This window comes from Sinocyclocheilus grahami, unplaced genomic scaffold (assembly GCF_001515645.1).
Source record: "Sinocyclocheilus grahami isolate Dianchi unplaced genomic scaffold, SAMN03320097.WGS_v1.1 scaffold236.1, whole genome shotgun sequence".
Classification (NCBI taxonomy): domain Eukaryota; kingdom Metazoa; phylum Chordata; class Actinopteri; order Cypriniformes; family Cyprinidae; genus Sinocyclocheilus; species Sinocyclocheilus grahami.
The window spans coordinates 860,422-875,421 of record NW_015505415.1 but is presented as its reverse complement, the minus strand read 5'-3'; the positions used below and the strand labels follow the sequence as shown (position 1 = coordinate 875,421).

At 34.0% G+C, this 15,000-nt stretch overlaps 1 protein-coding gene across 1 annotated transcript in view; it reads left to right on the top strand.

Moving 5' to 3' along the window:
* The window catches only part of LOC107597770 (paladin-like), a 60,702-nt gene that overhangs the window by 2,419 nt on the left and 43,283 nt on the right, over positions 1-15,000 (top strand). Inside the window, exons 2-6 of the mRNA XM_016288950.1 lie at positions 9,723-9,915; positions 12,175-12,354; positions 12,594-12,758; positions 14,106-14,266; positions 14,337-14,412. Of these exons, the coding sequence (XP_016144436.1) occupies positions 9,736-9,915; positions 12,175-12,354; positions 12,594-12,758; positions 14,106-14,266; positions 14,337-14,412 (762 nt within the window). The 5' untranslated portion in view covers positions 9,723-9,735. The remainder of the gene's footprint in view (positions 1-9,722; positions 9,916-12,174; positions 12,355-12,593; positions 12,759-14,105; positions 14,267-14,336; positions 14,413-15,000) is intronic.

Here is a 15,000-nt window from a genome sequence, read left to right as displayed (position 1 = left end):
TGTTCTTAGATTTCTAGATAAATGTATCCGAGTGTGTTTTTCTTGTCTGCTTTTTTAATGTATTTTTGCATAAATGCAGACATAGAATGGCGTCGTTGACCTGCTCTCACTGCTTGATGTTTCGGTTGTAAAGCACATGATGTGAGTCTAGAGGATAATTACTGACAAATAAACGGATAAATTGGATAAATGCTGAATGCAGTAATGGTTTTCTCAGTGCTGTGGTTTGATTCGAGCGCCGTCATATAATGGGTTTTCAGTGGGTTTCAGTGAGAGACATGATGTCTGTCTGTCTGTGGGTCACACACTGCTCTTTACAAACCCACAACCCACACTCGTGTCGCTCAAAGCCGTTTGACATTCATCAGTGGATGCAGAACGTCCAAGCTGCTCTTTTCCATATAGTGACAGTGAATGAAGCATCTATCTAATAGTTATAGCTGTGGCAAACGCCCATATCCACATATATGATATTGATAACTAGTCCTATCCTGTGTCCTGTAGCCTTGAGTTACCAGATTTAACAGCTGGTTTCTGGCTTGTTTATGGTCGCACACATGAAGACAGCTGTGTTCATATGCATATGGCGAGGCTGTGTTTTCATTTTGGGCTGTGCTCTGAGAGCCGTTCAGAATAACTGTAATTATGTGCTATTTCTGATCTGTAAATGCCTGTGTGTGTGTGTGTGTGTGTGTGCGAGAGAGAGATAGATGATGTACAATTTTTCCTGTAGCATTCTGGGAAAACCTACACCGTATTTGTGTTCAGACATGAGACAAGCTCAATTCAAGTGCTGTTATTTAGTTTACATTTATGCATTTGGCAGATGCTTTTACCCACTGTATTCAAGGTGCACATTACTTCTGAGTGTTGCATGCAGTGTTGCACAGCTGGTTTCTGGCTTGTTTATGGTCGCACACATGAAGACAGCTGTGTTCATATGCATATGGCGAGGCTGTGTTTTCATTTTGGGCTGTGCTCTGAGAGCCGTTCAGAATAACTGTAATTATGTGCTATTTCTGATCTGTAAATGCCTGTATGTGTGTGTGTGTGTGTGTGCGAGAGAGAGATAGATGATGCACAATTTTTCCTGTAGCATTCTGGGAAAACCTACACCGTATTTGTGTTCAGACATGAGACAAGCTCAATTCAAGTGCTGTTATTTAGTTTACATTTATGCATTTGGCAGATGCTTTTTGGTTAGTTGCATGTACTATGTCTTTGGTCTGTTGACATTTGAGTTAGTACCATGTTTATAGGGCATAGCAATAATTAGGGGTGCTCCGATCAGGATTTTTGAGGCCGATCACAGAAAGCAGTATCTGCCGATACGATCACCGATACCGATCTTTTTATCATGTAGAATTATTTACAGTGATGATCCAATCAAGATTTTTAGACATTTATTCAGGGCCTGAATTTCATTTTTGAAAATGAATTCCCCTCTTCTGAGAGGGGATTTTTTAATTTTAGGGGTGGAGGGGGGCATTTTTTAGACATTTTTCAAAAATATATATTTATCTCAACTAAATGTTTGATCATGCACTGCATTTTTGTTTTGCATTGTGTGCACAGTAGCTTACACACAGCACAAACCTGATTTCGTGAGCTGTATGTGAGGTTCACACATACTCCGTTTGCAGTGCGCATGCAGTCCATGTGTGGTACAGAAGCAGCTTTCACACAGGAGTCCGCTACTGATCCGTGGCTGTTTACCACAAACACAACATTTATCCATTATTTTGATTTCAAATCCAAACATTGTTACTGAAAATGCTTTTTCAGCATTGCAATTCTTTTTTTACACAGTACAGTAATACAATCTTTCATAGACGTGTTTAAATGCTATAAATATAAGCAACACATTATTTAATGCTTTTTACTTTTGCATTTACTTCTAGATTGATATATTAAGTTGCTCAAGCAAGTTAAAACTACTTTTCTTACGTTATCACAAACATTAAAACTTACCATTGACAGAAACAGTCAGCTCTACTGCCTTTTCTTTTCTTTTGCATTGAAATCTTTATTACAAGCAATCCTGCGTTTCATAAAGAACTTTGTTTTCCTACCTCCACGAATGCCATCTATTAATGCCTTCTTTATCTAAAAGTGCTTTGTGTTGACTGAAACACAGTAGACTTTAATTATATGCATTTATGGTGTAATTACTAAATTTTATATTTACAGCAAACAATGCGCTGTTACTTTAATTCTTCGCTTGCAGCGCAGCAAACATAGACTCGGTGCAGAAACGATCTCCGCACTGCTGCAGACACACCGCTTCTGGAACGCACTGCCGGACCGCAACCGTGTGCAGTGCACGCTTTATTAATCCGTTAACATGAGTGCGGAAAAATACGCACTGCAGACGGAGTGTGTGTGAACCTGGCGTTATGTGTGTGCGCTGCGAGTGTGCATGAACGCTCAGTCTCCAGGAGAGCTAAACACTTGCTAGAATGAAAAAGTAATGCAGTTTATAAACTTTAGTGACCATGTTTGTTTGTGTGTGTGTGTGTTTGTTCATTTTTTTTTTTTTTTTTTTTAAATCATCAAAATACATTTACAAACTTACTAAATTTGGTTATTTTTATATTATTGCCATGTTTGTTTGTTTATTTGTTTTTGATTATCAACATTTACAAACTTATTTACTAAATTTTTCAATTATTTTTATAGTTGTTTTTTAGTATTATTTTGTTTTATTTATTTACTTAGTTACTTATGTATGTGTGTTTGTGTGTGTGTTCATATGTATGTATTTTTAATAATATCAAAATATATTTAGTGACATAATTACTATCTTTTTTTATTTTTTATAGTTATGTTTGATTGAAACACAGGAAGTTGTGTGAGGAAGTTAGTTTTTCTGGGGCAGTTGTTCTTACTCAAACGGGAAGTCGTGAAGACGCACTGAGCTTTGACGCTGCGCTTCGTTGCTGATGGAGGTCAAACAGTGATTATCAACACAATGACAATATCCATAGTGTAAAACCGCAGTGAAAACCTGAGTCTTTCTCCAGTGAATCGTTCATGTGAACATCTCTTTTTTTTTTTTTTTTTTTTTAAATCATCAAAATACATTTACAAACTTACTAAATTTGGTTATTTTTATAGTTTTTTTTATTATTGCCATGTTTGTTTGTTTGTTTATTTGTTTTTGATTATCAACATTTATAAACTTATTTACTAAATTTTTCAATTATTTTTATAGTTGTTTTTTAGTATTATTTTGTTTTATTTATTTACTTAGTTACTTATGTATGTGTGTTTGTGTGTGTGTTCATATGTATGTATTTTTAATAATATCAAAATATATTTAGTAACAATTACTATCTTTTTTTATTTTTTAGTTATGTTTGATTGTAATGCCATGTTTTAGTATTTTGGGTTAGAATTTTTTTTAGGATGTATTTATTATTTACTTTTATTTATTTGTGTGTGTGTGTGTGTGTTATATTTATTTTTTAATAAAATATCAAAATATATTTACTTTCTAGTTTACTAACTTTTGCAATTATTTTTATAGTTGTTTTGTTTGAATGTCATGCCATGTTTTAGTATTTATTTATTTTTGCAATTTATTTATGTTTACTAACTTTTGCAATTTATTTGTTAACTAAATTTTGCAATTATAATTTTTATATATATATATATATAATTTGTGTTCATAATATTTATTTTTCAATGAAATATTGAAATATATTTACTAACTTTTGCAATTATTTTATAGTAGTTTTGTTTGATTGTAATACCATGTTTTAGTATTATTTCAAGCATGCAATTAAGGCGGTGTGATTTTAATTTAGCATCTAATGCAAAAGCCCTTTAATTTGGTCATTTTAACTGATCCTGAAGGTTATTTACTCACAGGAACCTCAGTTAAATAGTAAATATTACGGCATGTGAATATGTAAATCGTTCAGTGCCATCGTGAAGTAACATGCATATCCCCGCGGTGTTGCAACACAGGAAGTTGTGTGAGGAAGTTAGTTTTTCCGGGGCAGTTGTTCTTACTCAAACGGGAAGTCGTGAAGACGCACTGAGCTTTGACGCTGCGCTTCGTTGCTGATGGAGGTCAAACAGTGATTATCAACACAATTACAATATCCATAGTGTAAAACCGCAGTGAAAACCTGAGTCTTTCTCCAGTGAATCGTTCATGTGAACATCTCTGTCATGTATTTGGATGTTCAGTTCTTAAAGACATGCAACATCCTGATTTTTATGAGAGCAGTTCCCCGCTGAAGGGGTTTTGTAACTCTGACTCTTCTGTCTGTTACACATAATGTGCCGCAGATTACGGATGTGTTCTGATTTCCACACAGATCCTTGTGAAGTGGACTTTACTAGGTATTTGGCCTTCTTAAAGGGATATTTACCACAAAAATGAAAGCTCCATGTCATTTCGAACGATTTATTACAGGTGCATCTCAATAAATTAGAATGTCGTGGAAAACTATATGTACAGTAAAGAAACCACACGGAAGAGATTCTATTATATTCTGAAATCTCGCCACACTTCCTGTGAAAGTGGGCGGCGGCTTTCGGTTTGTGGGGTGTCACCTAAAACTGACTGTGTGGTTACAAACGGGGATTAATAATTCTTTAAAATAAAGCTGTTTCGTATGTAACACTGTGATACTTCTTATTTTTAATTTGTTTTAATCTTATTTGTTATTTATTTTTATTCTCTATTTTTAAATTTTTATTTAATTAGTTTTTTATTTTAGTATTTATTTATTTAATTTCATTTGATCTTTCATTTATTTTTATTCTTTATTTTAATATTTATAATTTTATTTTATTTTTATGTAAATTATTTTTTTTTCATTTTAGTATTTTTTTTATTTTTAGTTTAATTTTATTTCATTACATTTGTTTTTCATTTTATTATTTGTATTTTTATCTTATTTTTTATTGTTTATTTTTTGTATTTTATATATGTGTGTATATATATATAAAGAATAGACTGTGATATCATATTTCACATTCCCAAAAGCAAGCGTAGTTTAAAGAAGTGCTGCATTTCTTTGAGTTTAGACTAATCTTCAAATGATTTTTCCAGCTGCGTTTATTTCACCATAATTACAGCGTTTGCTTCCGTCACATGTTCCCTTAAGATTTCATTTGACCCTCTTCTGGAGATTTTGGGTTTTCAGTTTCAGAGAAGTTAATGTGAGATATCCGAGCGTATATAGAGAAATATTACAAGCTGAAGTCAACTTGAAAAACAAAATTGAGCCTATTTACATTATTGATACACTTTTAGGCTTATGATTTATTAGTGCATGTTGCTGTTGACATCAATCTCTCTTATTTTTCAGAATATAGAGACTTTTTTTTAAACCATCCAATCAATTTGATCAAAACCCACCTTCCATTTGGACTGAATGTCATATTTGATGTGATCAGGATAATCAGATTATGCATGCAAGAGGTTTATTGTCTTTCGCCGCAGAGCATCATCTCGTCTTCCTCTGGTTTGTATGAAGTGTGTACAGTGATGCTCTTACACTGGAGGTCTATGGAGCAAGTGTGTGCAAACTTCACCACACCACCCACAGCTCATGTCTGTAACACATTACCAACAAATAACATCATCTACAGAAGCTCAAAAACACATTTTTACTGAGTAATGCATGCAAGTGCTTTATGTGCCCCATAGACTTCTATTGTAAGTGCACTAACTGTAAATATGATTTAGGGATGAGTTGAAAAGCTGTGGAAAGCAACGGCATTCACCCAGAATATTGCTGTATTATATATAATTAGTAGGTTTAGGAGGAGACTCGGTAACTGGCTGTGCAAATCAGTATCTGTGAATTAAAAAAACATGGACAGTGCATTTCTGTTATTATTATTATTAGTAGTAGTAGTAGTAGTAGTAGTAGTAGTAGTAGTATAAATTATTATGCTATTATTATAATTAAAAATGATGATGCCTGTATTAAAATTGGTTTGATTAAACCGTAACCATTGCAAATGGCAAACAGATCAAATCAGTATTATATTATAACAAAATTATGAATTTACAAAAAAAGTTACAAAATAGCTGAAATTAAATATGAGAACATATGATAAATAAAACTATTTAACAAATATTTTTAACATTTTCTAATTGTATATAATATTTTTTTATTCTTACAAACTGAAAATGACCGTTTCCAGTAATTAACATTTAACATTTCAAAAGTTGTTTTATGTTTGTGCTTTTGGAAATGCGTGTTTAATATCACTAAATATATATATATATATATTTTTTTTTATTTTATTATTTTTTAAATCTTATTTTATTTTAGAGTTTTATTTTATTATTCCATTTTTAGGCTTATTATGATTTTGTCATCGGAGTCGTATTTTCTTTTTATTTTGTGTAGTTTCGTTCATGGTTTTTGAAGATGAGGGTGTCATACAACCGGTTTAAGTCTGATTTGACTTGCTTTAAACAGTTTTTGTGCTTGTACATGGTGTTTTTTGGTTTCGTATGATCAGTTTGCTTGTATTACCCTGCTGTATGTTGCAGGACAGACCTGTGTGACCCATTTTTGGGTCACGAGCCAGCAGTTGAGCACCACTGATCTAACAGACGTGATTGAGTCGCAGCGTTCCCAGCTCTTCTCATAGCTATAAATGTGCTGTCTGATCTGTGATGTACATCTCTTAAGAATGAGGAGCGTTCTGCATCCTTCCTCTGATTTGCCCGTTCGACCGCAGATGCTTCCTGCAGCTGCAGAGCACTTCCCGTCTGCGCCGAGACCCTTTTGTGCGAGCGCCCCGTCCCAGCTTGAGCTTCACCCGCTGAATTTCAATAGCTGTTGATGCGGGAAGCGGGAATGCCCATCTGTGCGCGTCCTCTGTTTCCAGTGCCGTGGACACTGGGAGATTTTATTTTCCCGGTGAATGGGCCGCAGTAATTGGGTTTCCTGAGGGAATTCTGTCACGTTGAGAACCAGTGTTTTGTTATGCTTCCCGATTTGATTCAGCGTGGAGACGGAAGTGATTATGTAGGAATGTCTTTATTGTGTGGTTCACAAACTAAAATACAAAAAAAAAAAAAGAATATATTTAGTTTGTATTTTTTTGTTGTATTTTGTCTTTTTATTTATTTAAAATGTTTTTATTTAATTTTTTTTTATTTTTAATTGATCCAATTTCGTTTTTATTTTTATTATGTTTGCTGTTGTTTTAGTTTTTATAAATTGTTATTTTTTAAATGTTTTTTTTTAATCCTATTTTATTTTTATTTAATTAATTATTAATTATCTTATTGTTTTGTATAATTTTTTAAAATTTGTATCCTATTTTGTTTTTTGTATTTAATTGTATTTTATTCAATTGTATTTTATAATTTTTTTTATAAAATGTATTATTTTATATATTTTTTACATTATTTATTTTTTAAACACTTCATGATAATATTTACATGTCAGGCTCAAATTGATTGTCAAACAGTTTTTTCTTCTCCTCTCACACTCAGCTGATGAGCCAATGCTGCTTTGAAATGTTTCAAACACTAGAAATGAGGTAGTTGAACTCAATAATTGCAGGTTTGTTTCCGGTTCGTGCAGACCCAGATACTGAAAAGTGACTAAAATGCTCGAAAACACGAGCATGCCCTTAAAGATGACATTTAACCCCTGCTTTCTCCAACAGAACTGCAAGTACACACATGTAAATGTTAAGGCGAGAAGCGCGCCTGCGGTGGCCGTGTGAACAGAGAGACGGGGTCGTGACGGCTTGTTTTTCAGAGAGGATGTTTGTTAGCGATCGTCTGGCGGGCCGTGGGTGGGTTTTTAGGCCAGACGTTCATCTAGGGCGCCCTTCTGCATGTTGTGCTCTGAAGATGTCACCTTAAATTTGCCCCACTTACATAAGAGCTTCATCCGGCGAGCATGAAAAACAAACCACTGAGATTATTCAGCATGACATCAATTTATTGTAGTGCAGGAATCACTCGTGATCTGGATAGAAAACAACACTTTTTATGGACCCCAAATGACGTTCTTGTGTGTGTGTGTGTGTGTGTGTGTGTGTGTGTTTATGCTGAGCTTCAAGACTCATTTTTGTTTCAACCATGTGCACGTAATGCATTAAAAACATGGTAGTGTGAACTTTTGATGCTTTTGTTTCCCGGTACTTGATTTCTGAGCATTTTAGCAAAATTAAGTGAGATCATGTTTAAAAGAAGAATTAAGTGTATTTGGCATATATAGAAGTCTCTCATGTTCACCAAAGCTGCATTTATTTGATTAAAAATCTGGTAGAAATTTTGAAATATTATTGCAATTTAAAATAGCTGTTTTCTATGTGAATCTCTGTTAATCTGTAATGTATTTCTGTGATGCGCAGCTGTATTTTCAGCATCATTCCTCCAGTCTTCAGTGTCACATGATCTTCAGAAATCAGTATAATATGCTGATTTGCTCAATCATTTGCTGTTTCAAACAGTTTTTCTGATCAGATGCTTATCATTATACCATTACCGAGATCATATTGTGGTGAAAAAGTCTCTTTCGGTTTATACATCACGGCGGTGAGTTTTGTGCTTCATTAACATCATGTCTAAAGAGAATGAGTCCGATTCACCTCACATGTTCTCAGATATGCTTATTATTGAGATTAAACTGATTTTCTCCTGCATTAATTTTTAATTCCATCTGGTTACAGACACAAAACAAGTCTGTCGTGTTCATTCGGGGGTGAAAGAAATCCTTTTGGGTCACTCCCAGAAACTCCCCGGCTAAAAGTTTTGATTTGTTCATATTTTTTTCTTAAGAAAAACAAACATATGGTGATGAAAGCCAAAATATTAAATGTCATGGATGTATATTCACTGAGTAATGCACTATTTTGTAGAGGGGCATCAAAATGACAATTTCACCTGAGATTCGGAGCCAAATTACAGGGGGTTAAAAATGGCTTCAGAAAGCTGGCAGCATTATTATATTATTTTTACACGGAGATTGTTTGCTCTGTTAGTAAAATCTGTTGACTTTAGCAATATTTGCTGCATTATATTCCAACGGTGATCATTCAAACATGGGGAAAAAAAGCACTTTTTGAACTTTTTTTCGAAGTTTGCATTCCTGTAACTCGAGACGTATTAAAGATATCTTAATATCCGTTTAGATTTGAGTTCTTAACCGATTTTTCTTTTAGTATCTTAGTTTTTAAGGCCCTATATGGTTCGGTTCCAGAGATATCAGGATCTCAATATGGGTCCAGGAGTAAATTGTACACATTTTCAGCGGTCAAAAACCAAATGTGGGTTACTTTGTATACAGCTGATACTTACTGTATTTAATGTGAGATGTCAAAAGAATAAATAATGTTGAAACTAGATATGTAGCTTAACTTCCTCTATCAAAACAATTGCATTGAATATACATGTCTGAGTGCTAAAATGCACTGAAATTGTCAAGTTGAGTCACATTAACTTACTCTCAGTAGTCATAAGATCCTATATTTGAATCAGGGATATTTGGAAGAAGAGATTTTGTTCATTTTTACATGCTATAATGCAACAAAAATTGCTCTACAGGTTTTACTAATAGACCTACCAATCTCTGTGTACTTCATGGTTTTTCCATGCCGTCGTGTCCAAACTAACCCCGATTAGATTTGCATGATCAGAATCTGTTAAATCTGAAATGGGAAGATGATTCTTGTCTTGTTTGAGTCTGATGGTGTGTAATGTGTAATTTGTGTTTGATTGACAGCTGCTAGAGGAGTATGGGTACGACTGCCAGCGCTGCTCCCCAGCCCACGCCGCATGAGAGTTTCCACGGCAACGGGATGATGGACAGCAGCACCTCCTTCCAGACGCTCAACATCCACAGCAACAAGGCCAAGTCCATCATCACTAATAAAGTGGCTCCTGTGGTCATCACGTACGTCCGGCCGTCCGGCTCTGTTACATTAATCATGTTTGTTATATATTTTTTAATCAAAGTGGAAATCACTTTACTAAATAATGCAAACTTGACTGACTGCTTCACTTCCACTTTAACCTCACTTCATAAGTCACAGTGAATTCCAGTGTGTTTGTGGCTAACTGTGAGGGTCGTAAATGTGTCCCGGCGCGTCTGTCTCTTCACAAACCGAGCGCAGCGAGTGTGTCATTAATTACCGCCCCGCTGCTCTGCGCTCTTTAGTCTTCGCAGGACGTTTGCACCTTTCTCTGAAGGCTTTGAAGCTCCTCACCTCCCTCTGGCCGCTGAAGACGTGCACTCGTTCCCTTTGTTTGCTCGTTAGTTTCTGTTTGCTGACGAGCCAATGATGAGCTTCGCTGCAAATCAACAGATAACACAAAGCGGCCGCTTGTCAAACACTCGCCATTGTTCCGGTGCCTTTCCAGAGCATCTCATTATTTGATGTTCTTCTCGAGTTGAATGCTCGGGTTTTCTACATCATAAAGTAGTAATTAGGTGTTTAGCAGATCATTTTATTAAAGCTGGGGTTTATGCTGAATGGTGTGGCATGTTGGAAATTGTCATAATTGCAATTTTCCGACTGTGAATATCTCTGTTCAACTCTTTTGTTATAAAGCTTCTTCCTCTTGCCTTTTGTGGCATCATCAGCGCTACTTTTTTATTTTATTTTGTTTAATTTGTTGTTGTTTTTTTGTTGAGTTTTTGTCAATTTCATTGTTTATTTCTTTTTGGTAATATTACTGTTTTGGTTTAATTAAATTGTAATATTATTTTTTATTTTAGTGCTAAAACTTTAACCAAAAATTGAAACTAAAACAATTATAAAAATAAAAAGTAATTTAAATTATGAATGAATGTTTATTATGAATGTAATAAATCTGAACATTTTGGTAATGACAGCTTTTGTCATTTGCATTAGTTTTTTATTATTATTATTATTTTTTTACATTTCCGTTTAGGTTTAATTAAATTGTATTATTATTTTTTATTTCAGTGCAAAAACTTTAACCAAACATTCAAAAGAAAATGGAGATTGTAAAAAAAACAAAAAAAACTAATTGAAATTATGAATAAAAACTAAAAATACTAAAATAACACTGACTGTAATACATGTGAACATTTTAATTTTGAGTTTGTTTTTTAAATTAAACAAATTGAAAGCATTATAACAAATCCTACCACAGTGTATAAATTCAGATATTTATAGGCAAATAAATAGTAAAATAATTAATAATAACTTTGGCAATGGGATTCTTTGCATTACGATAATGAGAATCAGGAGGGAAAATTTGCTTAATTATCATGATTAATTTTTATTACCAAAAAGTACAGTTTGCCAAGGCGCCATTTCTAATTTTCATTTGGTTTAAGTTCTTGTTGTCTAATGTTTGTATTTTATATGATTTTAGCTTTATTTCAATTAACAACAATGTTTTTAATACTTAATATTTAATATTTTAGTGCTTCATCTTATTTCAGTTAGTTGCAAAGGCAACATTTCAAATTTTAGTTGAAGTTTTATGTTTTATTTCAGCTTTAATTCAATTAATACATTTTTTAAAAATGGTTTTAGTTTTAATAATAACCTTCGGCTTTATATAAAAAGATCCAAAATGGCAGCAAATTCAAAATGTAAAGCTAGTTTTGTGCCTCATTTCTATTTGATATGTTGTTTTATCTGCTGCATGGATTTGATTCCCACAGAAAAAATATTTAGCTTCAATGCAATGATTATTGCTTTGGATAAAAGCATTTGCCAAATGGATAAATATAGAGGTGAATTAATGTAGTGACTTTCACCCGCATCAAAAACAAATCAGCCCATTTATGAACGTTGCCATATAAATTAATTTTAGTTTAAGGACATGAACAGCTCTGAGCAGAATTTCATCTTGTAATTATAGGAAAAAGTCAGGCTTGTGAGGGGAAAAAGTCAGACTTGCGAGGGGGGAAAAGTCAGGCTTGCGAGGGGGGAAAAGTCAGGCTTGCGAGGGGGGAAAAGTCAGGCTTGCGAGGGGGAAAAAGTCAGGCTTTTGAGGGGGGAAAAAGTCAGGCTTGCGAGGGGAAAAGTCAGACATTTAAAAAAAAAACAATTGATTTGGAAGGAAAAGCAGCATTAGTACTGTATAACGTAACATTAATACGGTTTAAACTCCTATCAGAGGCCAAACCAGCATCGAGCAGCTTGTGTTTACAGTGACGGTAAAGACGGCTGATGATCTGATCACGTTCTCCTCAGGGCTCCTACTTCATGGTGCAGGACGTGTTCGGCAAAGCAGATGTCCTCAGCACCAGCGGCTCGTACGGAGCGCCCAACTTCCGCCAGAGCAAAGGCAGCTTCCCGCTCTACGGCATGGGCCAGCCCAGCCTGAGTGGCTTCAAACAGGTCCTCCAGAGACTGCAGGGTCAAGGCCATCAGGTCAGTGTGTGGAAATCTCCAGCAGCTCTGTGCTGAGCTTCCTTTAAGCGAAAGCGATGTGCAAATAATGCTGCTGATAGATTTGTTGAAGCAGATTCGGCGCTGATGTTAAACCTGGTGTTGATTCAGCTAAATGCACTTTACTCCCGTCTGATGATTTTAAATAACCGTGATGATTACTGATTTGTAATGAGCGGAGTCTGAATTTGGCCTGATTTCTGTGCGTTTGCTCTCAAAAGGAGGTGCTTTTCTTCTGTTTGCGTGAGGAGCCCGTAGTGTTCCTGCGTTTGGAGGGAGACTTTCTTCCCTACACGCCCCGGAGGAAGGAGAACCTTCATGAGAACCTGCATGATCTCGGACGCGACGCTCGCTCGGAGAATCTAGAGCTCACCATCAGAAAAGAGGTCAGGAGATGAGACTGAATGAACTGATGTGAATGTAGAGCAATACGGTCAGCAGAACTGTTTACGGGTCAATGACGTGACAATCACTTCCTTTATTTGGAAAACATAAAAAATATAGACAATTACCTGAATTAATATTTGAACTTCTGAATTAAAAATTATTTTGATATGATATAACTTTTCTGAGATCAGAAAAAAAAGGTTAACTTTATATAATATAATATCATATCATCGTATCATATAATATAATTATTTTTATGTTGTTATTATTATTATTAATAATAATAATAAATCAATACAAGTATAATTAATCCTAAAATAATAATAATATTTTCTGATTTTAGGATTAATTGTAATTATATTAAATTATTATTAATAATATTGTTTCTGATTTTAGGATGAATAATACTTATATTAATTTATTATTATTATTATTATTATTATTGTTATTTAATAATGTTGTTTTCTGATCTTAGCATTAATTATATTTGTATTGATGTATTATTATTAATATTATTATTATTGTTAAGCAGTGAAGCATACTATATAATAATAATAATAATAATAATAATTATAATAATGTTTTCTGATCTTAGGATTAGTTATAATTATATTAAATTATTATTAATAGTATACATTTTTTTCCCTGATTTTAGGATTAATAATACTTATATTAATGCATTATTATTATTATTATTATTATTATTATTTAAGCAGTGAAGCATACTCTTATAATATTATTATTATTATTATTATTTATTTATTATAATTGAATAGTATATTTCACTGCTTTAATATACAGTAATAGTATTTAATATAATTAATAAAAAAAAAATTTAATCCTGGGATCAGAAAACATTTTTAATGTACTACTATTAATAATAATAATAATAATAATAATAATAATAATAGTAGTACATTAAAAATGTTTTCTGATCCCAGGATTAAATTTTTTTTTTATTAATTATATTAAATACTATTACTGTATATTAAAGCAGTGAAATATACTATTCAATTATAATAAATAAATAATAATAATAATAAAATAGTTTTCTGATCTCATGATTAAATATGATATGATCATTTTTGTTAATATTAATATGAAACATTAATAGCAAAATCAAAGTTTAGGCAAAACAATAGAAAGACATTGTGTTGTTATTGGATATAAGAACATAAAACAGGACATTTAATCTAAACTTGTTTAAAAAATATGATATAAACATTAATAAATAACACATGAAAATAACATGAATAGAACAAGCACCTATTTAAAATGATTTCCCCCCTTTTTATCAGTCACTGACCCAAATGCATGTGCGCTCAAACGTTCTTTTGTGTTTTCAGCTTCACGACTTCGCCAAACTCAACGACAACGTGTTCTACGTCTACAACGACATCGAGCATTTTAAAGGAGAGCCCCAGAAGATCTCCATCAGCTGTGAGGAAGACATGCACGTCACAGAGGAGGTGTATAAGAGGCCGCGCTTCACCCTGCCCTCGTACAGGTGCACAGAGCCGCCGGCTTGCATGCCGTCTTCATCGTTGCACGTGGTCTAAACGAATGTGTTTGTTCAGGTATTACCGTCTGCCTCTGCCGACGGAGGGCGCGCCGCTGGAGGACGAGTTTGATGAGTTCGTGAACGTTCTCCGGGTAAGAGATTCTCCTGAAACCACCGACATGAACTGCATGACCTTTCTGATAATTACTCCATGCATTGGTCAGCTGATGTCTTGTGAATGGCATAAACGCATCAGTGGGATAGTTTCCTCGTGATGCAGCCTCTGAAGATGTTCAGAGGAATCCAAACACGGCAGAAGCTGTAATATATAACGTGTTTAGATGGAAGGAAACGAGTTAATGGGATGTTCTGGAGTCTGTAGATCATCAGACAAACACTCTCATTCAGTTACAAAACAAGAGTCGTTTTCTATGGTCTCAAAGACCGAGACCGCTGCCTGCAGCTAAAAATAACTTGTTCTTAAATGCTTAATAACTTCTGAACCGCTAATCCTATCTGAATGCTTTAAAAAGTTTTGCGGAGATATCTCATCTGTCTTATTTGTGATTACGTCATCACATTTTGACAACATTGATTCGTCTGAAGAAACCAATGCATTTCGTTCCCCTGAGCCAAGCGGGAACGATTGTTGACGCTTAGTAGCCCAGATTGGTTCAAACCGTCCCAGATTCAACCAATAAACACAGGTTTTGGTCTTTTGAACCACCATTGAGGATTTT